Genomic DNA, 13,552 nt, shown 5'->3' on the forward strand with positions numbered 1-13,552 from the left:
TTTGATATGGTTGTACCATTTATCTAAATGAATATAAGATAATGATAACATATAGTAATTGTTTATGAGTGAGAAATTTTACAAAAGATAGGAATGTAAATCAAAGGAAATAATGCATGTAAAATTTGGAATGATTATGAATGGACCTGTGTATGTCAAAAGGAAGCTTGAAGCATTGTACATATAATTGGTGGAAATAGAAAATCATGAAAAGTCCCAAAATACTGAAGGCTGAAAGAATACAGGCAATCAAATCCATGAAAAATCAGAAGGAGAAAAGATCAGGGACAAAATAGTGTGAAGGGCACAGAACATAATCCAATTAGCTAATGGTGCAAGATACTGCTAAAATTACTGAATCAGACTCCTAAGAATAATGGTAAAGAGTGTTGGGGAAGACAGTTGGATTCAAAAAAGGATGGGGTACCAGATAAGGTTAAAAAGAATCAATGTATGGAGGAAAAAACATGTTTCACGTATGTATGTTTAATGGGCATAGAAAATGCTTGATGGGTTTGAATATTTGAGGATGGTGAAGATTCTTAAAACAAACTGGTGAACAGAAAGCTAATCAAAAAATTGTAAATGAAATAAAAGGCAGCTATAACAGTTGAGGAAAGTCTGACAGAGCTGGTTAGGGGAAAAAGATATGATCGCTGCCTATCTTCTTCAATATTTATACATTTAGTCCGAAAGCAGCATCACACCAATTACAGCGGACCATTAACAAAGAAAAAAATGACAGTAATAAAAACTTAATGCATAAAACCAAATTAACAAAAAAATAAAAGCACCACATAAAAAAACATTCTGCTTACATACATGAGGGAGATACAATGATTATTGAAGGTCGAGGAGGTCTAAAGGAAGGAGGATTTATACTGGGGACATGCTAAGTGATATCTAGAGAGAATAAAAAGGATAGATATTAGGAGGTGGAAGATAAGATGCTTCAGTTTGCTTATGATATGGTAGTGCTGGGCGATGACACCCAAGCATTTCAAATAATTGTGATGATATAAGACGGGAAGATCGTTTACTCTGAATAGAGTAGAATATCATCCATTTAATTTAATATAATTTCAAGTACGAAAACATTCATCAACATACACAAGAAAGAAATCACTACAATTTTCCATGTGATACACATAATAGAATATCATCACTGGTCAGTGCTCTTAGTGACTTAGAGATGATCTGTATTTAATGTCACATAAAATGCACTTTTTTCCAAAATAATGAATAAACTATCACCCCTGGGCCTCCTATGTCACGGCTAGGCATTCTGTAGGCTCATGCTATCCATGACATGCTCAATACTGTATTCTGAAGTTGGCAACAAAGCACGTGGCTGGAATTCTTATCAGCATAGGCTCATAGTAATTAACCTTTTTTTCCCAATTGAAATAAAAATTTGAAAATGCCCCCTTCTATTCAAAAAATCATCCACTTTGAAGTGCTGGTCTGTAAAAAATATATTTTCCCAAATAAAACTCTATTGAAATGGGGCATTTAATGTTCCTGAACATCAAAATGTACTAAATGCAGTGATTCCTTATCTAATTGTTAGAATGCTAGAGTTAGATGTAACTATTTTAATTTTTTTCTTATAAGTTTAAGACACTAAGCCAAATTTCAACCCCCTACCTTTACCCCAAAGAAAACAATACTGAATTAATGAAGTTACACATCCATTATTGAAATAGAAAGAAAGACTCGTACTTTTCCACAGATTTTATTATACGGCACGACGCGTTTCACCGACTTGCGGCATCATCAGGTACAAATTACACAAAAAAGCCATACCTATTCGGCCTGTCATCTCAGCTGTGTCAGCCCCTTCACACCTTCTGGCACGAAAATTAGACGTTTTGCTCCGAGATCTCACAGGTTTTAAACCTAAATATGGAGTTAAAAACTCTATAGAGCTAGCCCGAAAATTGAAAGATATTGATGTCCCAGAAAAAGCGAGGCTAGTCTCCTTCGACATTAGCAATTTATTTACTTGCGTACCAATATCGGAAACTTTGCTTAGGGTGGAAGAACTACTCAAGGATTCCACCATTGCCCAAAATATCTCAGACGAATTGGTCCCCCTCATCAAAATGACAGTTAACCAGAATTATTTTAGTTTCAACCACACCCTTTACAGCCAAACGGATGGGTTAGCTATGGGTTCCCCACTGTCCCCCTTCCTAGCCGAAGTCTTCCTCAATTCTGTAGAAGAACATCTTTTTAATGCTGACAATCAGCATAACAAAAACGTGGGCTATTGGTTTCGTTACGTGGACGATATACTATGCCTATGGACCGGAACCAACCGACAGTTAGACTCCTTCCTTAATTTCCTAAACACTCTTCATCGGAATATCTCCTTCTCCATGGAAAAAGACGTCAACGGCACCATCAACTTCCTCGACTTGACAATCACAATTAGGGATAATAGACACGAATTTGCAATTTATAGGAAACCCACATATACAGACCATATAATTTCTAATGATTCCGCACACCACTTTTCTCACAAACACGCAGCCCTCCACTCCATGATCCACCGCCTCCTACACATCCCCCTTTCCCCCAAAAACTTCAAAATTGAACTCGTGAATATCACTAATATAGCTACCAACAATGGTTTCAACCCCAAACTAGTTGACACATTACTACGGAAAAAACAAAAAGCAATGGCCATAAAAAGCATTTTCGTATCTCAGCCCGCAGTATCTAAAGATTTTAAGTGGTGCTCGATCCCGTTTCTGGGAGATCTTTCATATAGGATTTCCAACTGCCTACCCACCTCACTCAAAGCAGCCTTCTACCCACCCATAACCCTCTCCAAACTTCTAGCCAATGGAAAAGACACCCAGGATAGCCTTCTCAAATCAGGCATTTATAAACTGAAATGCGAGGATTGCAACAGCGTTTATGTCGGTCAGACCGGCAGGAATATCAAGTTACGAGTCAAGGAACACGCTAGGTGTCACATAAATCAGAATAACAACTCTCTCTTCGCCAAGCATTTACTAGAATTCGACCACAGCAGTGACTTTGTCCCAGAGATATTACACACACTCCCAAAAGGATTAAAAATGGACGCTCTCGAGCAATTAGAGATTGGAAGGTACTTGGTGAACCCCAACACGACACTTTGTAATGAGCAATTATTCCCATACCCCTCCCCACTCCTCTCCGAGAAATTAGCCTGGAAATGGTCAAAACAATCCATCAACGCACCTGCGAGCCCCCACCCCCCTCAAATCCTTCCAACCCTCCCCACCCCCACTCTGTCCTGAGGGTATATATGCTTGCTCTGTCTGTTTTGCAAATTTGTACCTGATGATGCCGCAAGTCGGTGAAACGCGTCGTGCCGTATAATAAAATCTGTGGAAAAGTACGAGTCTTTCTTTCAATAATGGATATCAATTACTTCCACGAAGTGAAGCCTGAAACAATAGAATATATTCGCGAAGTTACACATTGTTAACTTTAATCATTGTCCCTTGAAGTTTAGACCCACTGCACTCAGTCAGTTGTGATTCTGTAATCAGTTATGGGCATATAGCAAGGATATTGAATGAGGAGATCATTTGGAATTACTTTTTCCAAAAATAACAAGAACTAGAAGATTTATAACTCAGTGTGTATTTCTGTTTTCCCATTTCTAGTGCAAATTTTTGAAGAGAATATATCCTCCCCCTTGACCAGCATATGAAATGAGATTATCATGCTACTACTTTGGGGGCCTTAAAAAATTAAACTGAAATATACTCTCCTTTAACTGTGAAGTTCTTAAAGGGAATCTTTATTAATGGGGCAGATTTTTTTCCACTGCAGAATTTTGCAGTTTGTCCATCCATAGAGAGACACCACAAAAAGCTTCCCCATTGCTATTGAATGGCAAGCAAAAATTTCACTCTTGAAACGACCTCAACTAATCCATGTACCCTAATCTTTTCAAGAAAAATACTTCATTAAATGTGGAAAGAAATATATTACTACGTAAAAATCTTCACATTTTAAAGATAAAATGTGTTAATAAATTAATTGTGATTTAATAATAAGTTTTCCCTTTCATTTTATTTCAAAATGAAGGGGTAATTTTGACAATGCTTCAAGAGCTAAGATATCTTATTACTTGTACAATAAATCATGTTTTTTCTCTTTGACGTCTCCAAGAAAATCTCCCAATTCAAATTCACTCAAGCAATGGATGCTTCCTTGAACCATCCGCATCTCCATTGAAATTTTTTCCCTAATATACATACATATATATCTAAAGGGGATTTTCAATTATGTTTTACATGGACTTCAATAACATAATAATTAGAGTGATTACTAAACTGTACTATTTTTTACTCTCAGACACTGTGGCTTATCATGGATATAACCATTTAGGATTCAAAATTTTAAACATGCAAATACCGTATTTTCCCATCGATAACGTGCACCTTATGTATAACGCACACCCAGAACTTTGTAGTTATCATGAAATTGTATAGATACCGCATGCCCAGGGCTTCATAGTTATCTTGAACATGTATAGATGCCTTGCATCTGTATATACATATGCGCGTAAAAATTATATATAGTGTGAGTAAAAATATGTCTATATCGGATGTGTGTGTGTGCGTGTAAAAATACGCCTGCATTTGGATTTTTTCAATTTTCATTAAATAATGTGCATCGTCATTTTTTCGATCATCTGAACATTTTCGCATCAATAAAGTGCGCGTTATTGATGGGAAAATACTGTACATCAGAACCAAATGACATTGTGGCCTTAGGGTAAAAACTTCTGAATGAATGTGTATATTATTTCTCACATTAATTTGAAATAATTGTAATGTTACAACATGAAATTTTAAAATTAATGCAAATAAAAACTTCACAAGAAATAGAATTCTTGAAAAGTCAATGGGGACAGCATACATCCATTTTGTTAAGAGAAAAAATTATCAGAATACAAAAATGAACCAATATTATTTATTACTTTTTACAAACTGCATAATGCCATTCAAGTTAGGACATACATGATAGCTCCACATTTTTTACTTAACATAATTTATAAACATCAATAGAAAATCATCTAACAATAACCATACGGAGATATCTGATTAATATCACAGAAGGCTCACTCAGCACCACTTCATACAGACATGTTAAAAATGTTTCCAAATTTATTCATAGCTAAGTATTAATTTTTGAGGGAAGCACAAAAAGGTAGAAACTCTAGATCTCCTTACAAATTTCCTTTAGATAGAAACTCTATTCGACAAAAGTTGGCAGTATTGCTATCACTAGAGGCCACGACAATTCATTTCAAGGACATGGATTCAAATTCTGCCTTGGCCAGTGAGGCCTGGTTGTCCATCAATGGGGCTTTTTTAGCTGAGCTATTGGTAAAAATGACTCCAACCATGCATAATAAAAATACCAATAAAATAAATGAGTACAACTACTCTTTAAAAATACTATACATTTCATATTCATGAATGATTCATTGAAATCATAAATAAAAACTTGTTTAACATGACATTCTATTATATCTAATAATTGCCATTTGCATAGAAAAAACATCATGATAGGTATCATAAGAGAATCAATCATTAAAAAACAAAAAAGGACTTCCAAAAAATCAATTGGCAGGAGATAAGAAACCATTTAGTGACATGCAGCTAAGTATTCCCATGTTTGGTGCCCAACTTTATTGCATTACTGAAGAATATTTCCCCTTTAAATTTCTTATTTGTCAAGATTATAAGACATGACTAATCCTCACCTAATGCAGGAAAGCATAAACTAAAGCTAATGGAACACAAATTACTCTTTTGATGAAATGGGCATGGTGTGAAGCAGAAGAATTGCAGAAACAAAATAATACTTTACAAAGAGAAGAGAGCTGATGACAGGAACTTCATGAGAAGACAGATGTGAACTTTGATAGGAAGTGTCCAGTTTTATGGTTCTAAAAGGTCACTGTGATTGCACGCTTTAGAGAAATGGTTTCAGAGTAGAATGAATAAAATAGGCAATAATGTAAACCAATAAAGAAGTGTTAATCATGGGACGGGTAGAGAAAAGGTCATTAGGATAAATTCAAAGAAAGCAGGGAGGGTGGATTCAGGAAATATTGAGAGGCATGATATTATGATAAAACTGATAATGTAGAGTATGATTGGTGGAGGGAGTTTTTGATGTCAATCTGAAATGTAGGAAGAAGGTGGATGTAAAGAATGATTTACTGGGATGTTTAGTGTAGTGTTAGATGGGTTTTAAAAGTGTAATAGGGTTAAATCCCCAATAGATCATAACACTGTACATAACAGTTTGTCTTTGATCGATGGACAAACAATATTAATTATAGTTCACATTCAAATTGTTTTTGCCAACTCTAGCTGAAGAGATAAAATGTTTTTCCACTTGATTGACTGGCCTGGTTCTGCATCATTGGTGGCATTCCTGGGGAAAAGATACAACAGGAAATCATTCAATGGATACTTTGTGTACAACTTGATGAGATTTCAACATAAAATGACCAATCTAGATATTCTAGAGAGATTTTCCAATGCTCTGCCTAGTCCTGAGCACTGGCAGTCCTCAGGTTACAAACTACCAAACTAAGAGCATTCAAAACTTAAGAACAAGCTATCAAGACTCTCCATAATTATAAGTTCTTAATAAATAATTAATTCAGGAATTAGATTCTCAATGATTGTTAACATACTCATATTGCATAAGTGGTTTTTTGAAACTGCATCTTTATGCTACCGCTAGTCTCATTTTTTACATGGTCAATTATTAATATAATATCTCATAAAAATACTTACAAGAGACACAAGATCAATTTTGTCTAAACATTTTTATTTCAAATTTTTGGGCATGTGACAAATTCACAAATTCATTACCACATTTGGGCCATTATAATCAACTGGGCCCTAATTTTATAACGTGCAATGGAAGAAGCTAATTAATGTATTACTTCACAATTACTCAAGTATAGTCTCATAATACATTACAGTTACACACAGCTTAAAAATTTCACATGCTGGCTGACCTGTGTAATCACAAGCCATCTTTTCCAAGATGTGATCAGTAAGTTGCTAAATCCCACAAATATGAAGTTCACTACACATAATAATCTATATTTTAAATTAATGTTATTCACGACAAATTCAAAGAAACTGTGGGAGATGAAATGACAGTAACTTTCACTCTACTAATGCACATTACATTGCAATAATTCCAGAGCATAAAAATCATTCACATTGACCGTGATATGACACATTAATGTTACTAACACAATTCTTCAATTAATAAAGATAAAAAGTGGCCTACTCATGTGGAGTCATCATATAAACACATTACATTGCAACGATTTCAAAGTGTAAAAATCATTCGACTTGACTGGGATTCGAGCCTGGAGACCTTGATTTCTGGCTGAGTGCTTTAGCCAGTTAAGCTATCGAGGTGTCCTCTTACATTCTGAGCATCACGGGATCTGGGTTCAAATCCCGCTCAAGGCGAATGATTTTAACACTATGAAATTATTGCATTGAAACGCACATAAAACAGATGACTCCATTAACAGTTACTTTCGCGGTATCTTCCACAGTTTCATCGAATTTAAACAAATGTTCAAAGAAACTGCAGGAAATGCCACAACAGGAATTTTTGCTTTGTTTGAAGTTACTGGGAAGGCACCCACAGATGTGGACGCAAATGAGAGAGACTTTCACAGTGCAAATATTATTTTCCTCATTTGACCCGGATTTAAGCTTAAATCTGTTGGTTCCCTTAAAAGTCCTCAGAAGATGTGTGCAAGAGGACGCCAAGGCACAGCATAACTGGCTGAAGTATTCCATCAATAATTAAGGGATCCAAGTTTGAATCCTGGTCAAGTCAAATGATTCTTGCATGATGACATTTTCATACGAACATTTACCCTGAAGTTAATGTTAAAGCATCTAGAAAGATAATAAGCATCTGAAACTTCTTGCATCTGAATAACAGATGCAAGAAGTTTCATGTAAAAATGAAAACTGCATCATTTTTTGGGATAAACCATTTCAATTTTCCAACATAAGTCTCCTTTCTGGTACATTTTGTACAATGCTGCTTCACTTCATTGATCCCTTCTAAATTATTTGAGCATTCCAACTCTGCAAAATAGACATGTTTCTGCAGTCCCACAATACCCGCCAGCCATTTCTCCGTCTTGGAGAAGAGTTAGTGGTCCAAGGGAACCAAATCTGGAGAGGAATGGGGAATGAATTGGAATCATGACCCCATCAGTTTTGTGGCCACAACTGCACAGGAGTGTTCAGGTGTGTTGCTGCAAAAGGGTTTAATTGTGGGCAATGCGTGGCTGTTTTTCTGGTAGCTCAGTTTTTAAACAGTCCAATAACGATACACAGAATGCACCAGTAATGGCCAGATGCTTTCAAAAACAGCCAATGAAAATTATTCCATCCAAATCCCATAAAACAGTCGCCATTATCTTCCCGGCTCAGAGGACCAATGATTGCCTACTTTGGTGCAGATTCCCACTGGTAACTCATTGATTGGATTTTCCTTTGGTTTCAGGCATGCAGTAATGTACCTATGTTTTGTCCAAAGTGAGGATATGATGCCTTATGATTCTTAGAATCCGGGATAATTGTACCATGGCACCTTAAGTGCAGTTTTAAATGCTTTGCCATCCCGAAGGCAGATGGCGGCTATCGGTTCATTCAGGACCTTAGCCCATGGACGCCTCACGTCATCAAACCGAAATTCTCTCTGTTAGGACCAGGCAGGGCCCTCAGCCTCATCCCTCGCAATGCCTACTTGATTAAAATAGACCTGGTCAGCGCCTTCTTTCAAATTTCAATACACCCACGTCATTGGAAATTTTACGGCATCCGATACGGGGATAATGCATATGCCTTTACGAGGCTGCCAATGGGCCACCCACTCAGCCCTGCAATCCTGCAGCGCTGGGCGGAGGACGTCATGATTTTCGTGCGAAGAAAATTCCCAGTCAAAACAATAGTGTACCTTGATGATTGGCTGTTATATTCCGAAACAAAGGTCTGCGGATATGAAGTATCTCGGTTCCTACGAGATACCATGGGTATAACAGTGAATATACGTAAGTCAGTGCTAACCCCTACGCAAACCTTGCAATACCTAGGAGTGCAAATTAACACCTGTGATTTAAGCGTGAAATTAACGGCCAAGGCGCGCCGGCGAGTGGCCGCTCTTATCCCCATTATGGCCCGACTTCGGCAGCAAGACATCCCCAAGGCGGCAGGTTACCTAGCCTGGGTCGCCTGGGTGCTCCGCATTCCGCCATGTTTGATATCCCAAGTGTACCGACGAGAGGATGCGGCATGGAAGCGGCTCCTGGAAATGGACATCTTCTCCAAGGAGGTAGTCTTGCCGCAGCCCACCGAGACCATCGAAGTCTACACAGACGCCACCCCAACGCAAGGCGGAATAGTGATACCACAGTGGCAACTATCTCGGTCATTCCCGGTTCCAACAGACTGGCACATCAACGAAACAGAACTCTACGCGGCATTGTTCGGCCTCACCGAAACCATTCTTCTGTTAAATGATTTAAATCTTGCAAATGTTAACATTAAGGTTTACTTGGATAATACGAGTGCACTATATACATTACAAAAAGGGAACGGAGTCATGTTCCGGACACGCCCCTTGCTATTCAATATGTATTTTGAGATAATAAAGAACGTACAGTCGCAGACAGTGACCTGGTCTTGGGTATCCACGGCCGATAATCTGGCAGACGAGCCCTCACGGGCCGTACCCGCGTTTTAATGTGTCCGTCGGCCATATTGGTCGGCCGGATATATTAACGCACGGGGCGGGCGTGGGGGCAGTCAGCTATAGATTTCGGTCGGGGATGCTCAAGGCCAGCAGCAGGTGTATAAAGGTCTTCATACGACGTCCAGTAGATTCCACTGACACAGCCACAAACCAGCTTTTGAGTATTTCACATGATTTTGTTTTCAGTCAACTGTGAGCAATCGTGGCACTCATCTTGCAGATAGTTTTCCTAAATCCAAATGTTGATGCAATGCATTTTGCGACCACTCACTTGACATGCCTAGGTCAGTAGAAATCCCATGTGCCTTCACTCTTCCATCATCATGTAATGGATTTTATGATTAACTTCCTGAGCAGTGACAGCAGGCATAACTACCAAGGTGTTCCATTCATGATGCCATCATAGGTGGGGCTAGGAAATTCACCATAAATAACACTCTGGCTTTGACAAAACAAAATATTATCCTAATATAAATCTTCAAGCAGATTTATTGAATTAATACTCCTTTTAAATTCCTACATATGGGCTTGAATGTTTGGCTTTAATAATTGCAATCTTTTAGAAAATAATGTATTGAGCATGTAAAACTAGTAATAAACAGACTTCAAATCAATAAAATAGTCCTTTTAAAGATTCCATTGATCCCTGAAAAGCCCAAGAAATTCATAGGGTAGGAGTCCCAATCAAGGCAAATGACAATGCAACAAATTAAAAGAGTAAAAATCATTCGCCTTGACCAGGATTTGAACCTGGATCCCTCAATGTCTGGTCGAGTGCTTTAGCCAGTTAAGCTATTGAGGCGCCCTCTTAAACTGTGAAATTTTGGTGGCTTCAAAGGAACAAGATGCTGTGACGAAATACCATATGTGCATACAATGTCACCGGCATTTGTAGTTGTGCGCGACATGCCACAGTCCGTGAGGTTAAAGCGAACTTTAAACACTTACGCTGTTTTCACCTTTGACAAATTCCAAGAAAATGCAGGTCGTCTGCTAATATACATTTCAAATGAAATTTGAATTCATTTCAATGCAATTGAAACACATATTCGTGGATGACTCCATTAAAAGTTACCGTTGTGGCATCTCTTGCAGTTTCTTCGAATAAGGCAAATGACTTTTAAACAGTGGTTTCTGAATGACTGACCAAGCAGATGACTCCATCAAAGTAACCATCGCAGCATCTCCCACAGTATTTTATAATACTCAGTTATATCCTAGTAGTAATTGCAAAGCAATTTTTTAAAAGGTTGAATAACATACACCTGCAGTGGGACCTAGCAATATCAAAATTTATCCAAACGAGAAAAGAATGCAGAGGAATGTGAATACTCACTCAATTGGGTGATAGTAACTCAACTTTTGGGTTCAGGACAAGACGGGTCTAAAACGATTGTCTCGGGGAGAATGATGAGGCTTCGCATGCATGGACCTCCTCCGTGGTCACTCATAATGCTGCCAGTGACAGATTCCAGATCGGAGGGAGAAACAATGGATAACAGCTGAGACTGGGCCTTCTCAGCAAAATAAGAAATAGCTGAAAAGAATAGGAAGTAATACATCGACTTTTCCAAGAACATTGCGAGCATATCAATAAGCAACATCCACAAACTATGACTACAAATACATCATGAACAAGGTGAGGAATCACACCATACTAATGAATAATCAATGCTTCATTAGTGGGTTGCAAGCACCCTTCCCAATTACACATGCATGGAGAAATATACTCCATTCATTAAAACAAGTTTGTAATTTCCAAAAGACTTTATTTTACAGTACAATGTGTTTCACTGACTTGCGAATCATCTCGTACGAGTTACATGTATAGCTGTATAACTTGTACTTGACGATGCCGCAAGTCAGTGACTCGCATTGTACCACTTAATAGTGAGTACAAAATTACAAACTCATTTAATATGGACATGAAACAATTTCACTGAGCAAAGCCTGAAAGTGTAAGGTATATCCATTCATTGAGCTGTAGTACTGCACCCACTATGGGCCAAATTGAAACCTCACTATACAGGGTTCGTCCGGAAAATAAGTGTACTGACTCCTGGGCTGGGAGCGCCGCTCCAGGCGCGCCCAGCACCGCTCTGACGGGCTGCGATTGGAGGGGGGTATGTTGGCAAGCGACGCTGAAAAAGGCAGTCGGCTCTGAGCTGTGGTGTAGTGAGGAGCTCTGTTAATGCGAACCTCCACGCTCGACCCACGTCACGGAACGCGATGCCAAAGTTTTTGGAGCAGCGTTATTCCATCAAATTTGCGGTAAAGCTTGGGAAATCGTCTACCGAAACTGTCGGTATGATTAACCAGGCTTACGGGGAGTCAGCCATGTCCAGAAACATGATCTTTCGGTGGCACAAGATGTTCGTGGAGGGCAGAGAAGAGGTCGACGATGAGTCTTCGAGAGGTTCCCGATGATGCCTTCGCGGGAGCGTTCCAGGAATGGGAACGCCGCTGGAACAAGTGTATCGACTCACAAGGGTCCTATTTTGAGGAATATTAGCTTAAGATATGTAAAAGTGTAATAAATTTTTTTCCCTGAGCTCAGTACACTTATTTTCCAGACGAACCCTGTATGATCATAAAAACTATGACAGATGAATGTATACAGATGATATGGAATTTTGGTAAAGGTTAAGCAGAAAAGTAATGGTTTCATTTATCTCCAGGATTCTGATGCCTATGGCAATAAAGAAAGAGGTTTTACAGTTATTAAGGACTGACTAACCAGATGTTTGAGGTGGTGCTTCACGATGAGGGATCTCAAATACATGTAATAGCTGCCTTCTTTGAATGGATTCTGGTACACATTTATTCGACACCTCAGATTTTCCACCCACAGATGTCTGCAAGCAGCTGTTCCCACCAATGTCGGAGGCCAACTTATCATTTGTCAAGTTCGGCCTGATGTCTGAATTTACCAAAGGTACCTGCTGGCATAATTGTATTGCTTGACGAGCATTGGTTGAATTCATTCCTTGGCCACTTTCAACTGCCTGACTGAGCAATATCCCTTCTTTGGATACATTATCCACAGTCACAATTTGCACATGTCTTGAGGGGAACTTGGGGGCTGCCAGAACCGTCACAGAAACAATGTCAGGGGACTGAAAGGAATTATTATTCTAAATAACAAGAAAATGAAGGTCACATAAAACAGCATATGTTTCAGAGAAGAAGAAAGGCCTCACCAGCAACAGCTGTTGCACAGTGTTCTCTAGCAATGATGAAGTGGATGCAGTCAAAGCATTCTGAGAGGTTTGCTGTGCGATAATTTCTTCATGTTGCTGTACCTCTATATCCTGATCATCAACCTTCTCTGGCATCTCAAAAAGGGGATTCTTGGGCGACTCAATCTGTAAATTGAAATTCAGGACAATTTTGGAGCAAAATAAGTCCAGTAAGACAAAGCAATGCATTACACAATAGCATTAAAATGAACTTACTTAACTACTAAAAGGTAACAGATACCAAAGTAAAAATGATAAAATTGTATTCCATGAAACTGTGGGAGATGCCGCAGCAGTAACTTTTGACAGAGTCATCCGTTACTATGCATTTCAATGCAACAATGTCAGAGTGTAAAAATCATTCGCCTTGGCTGGGATTCGAACCTGGATCCCTCGATGTCTGGCAGTGTAAAGCCCCCAAAATTTCAGAGTTTAAGAGGATGCCTCGATAGCTTAACTGGCTAAAGCACTTGGCCGGACAT

At 38.6% G+C, this 13,552-nt stretch overlaps 1 protein-coding gene across 1 annotated transcript; it reads right to left on the minus strand.

Annotated features, from left to right (window-relative positions):
* Positions 1-4,982: 4,982 nt before the first annotated feature.
* LOC139686623 (uncharacterized) lies at positions 4,983-13,195 on the minus strand. The gene is made up of 4 exons (XM_071583668.1): positions 13,032-13,195; positions 12,569-12,947; positions 11,168-11,368; positions 4,983-6,459 (listed from the first exon to the last, which is right to left on the minus strand). The coding sequence occupies exons 1-3, from the start codon at positions 13,164-13,166 to the stop codon at positions 11,187-11,189; spliced, it is 696 nt and encodes a 231-aa protein (XP_071439769.1). The 5' UTR covers positions 13,167-13,195; the 3' UTR covers positions 4,983-6,459; positions 11,168-11,186.
* Positions 13,196-13,552: the final 357 nt, after the last annotated feature.

The sequence above is a fragment of the Hetaerina americana genome, unplaced genomic scaffold (assembly GCF_022747635.1).
Source record: "Hetaerina americana unplaced genomic scaffold, ioHetAmer1.1.p SCAF_1429, whole genome shotgun sequence".
Classification (NCBI taxonomy): domain Eukaryota; kingdom Metazoa; phylum Arthropoda; class Insecta; order Odonata; family Calopterygidae; genus Hetaerina; species Hetaerina americana.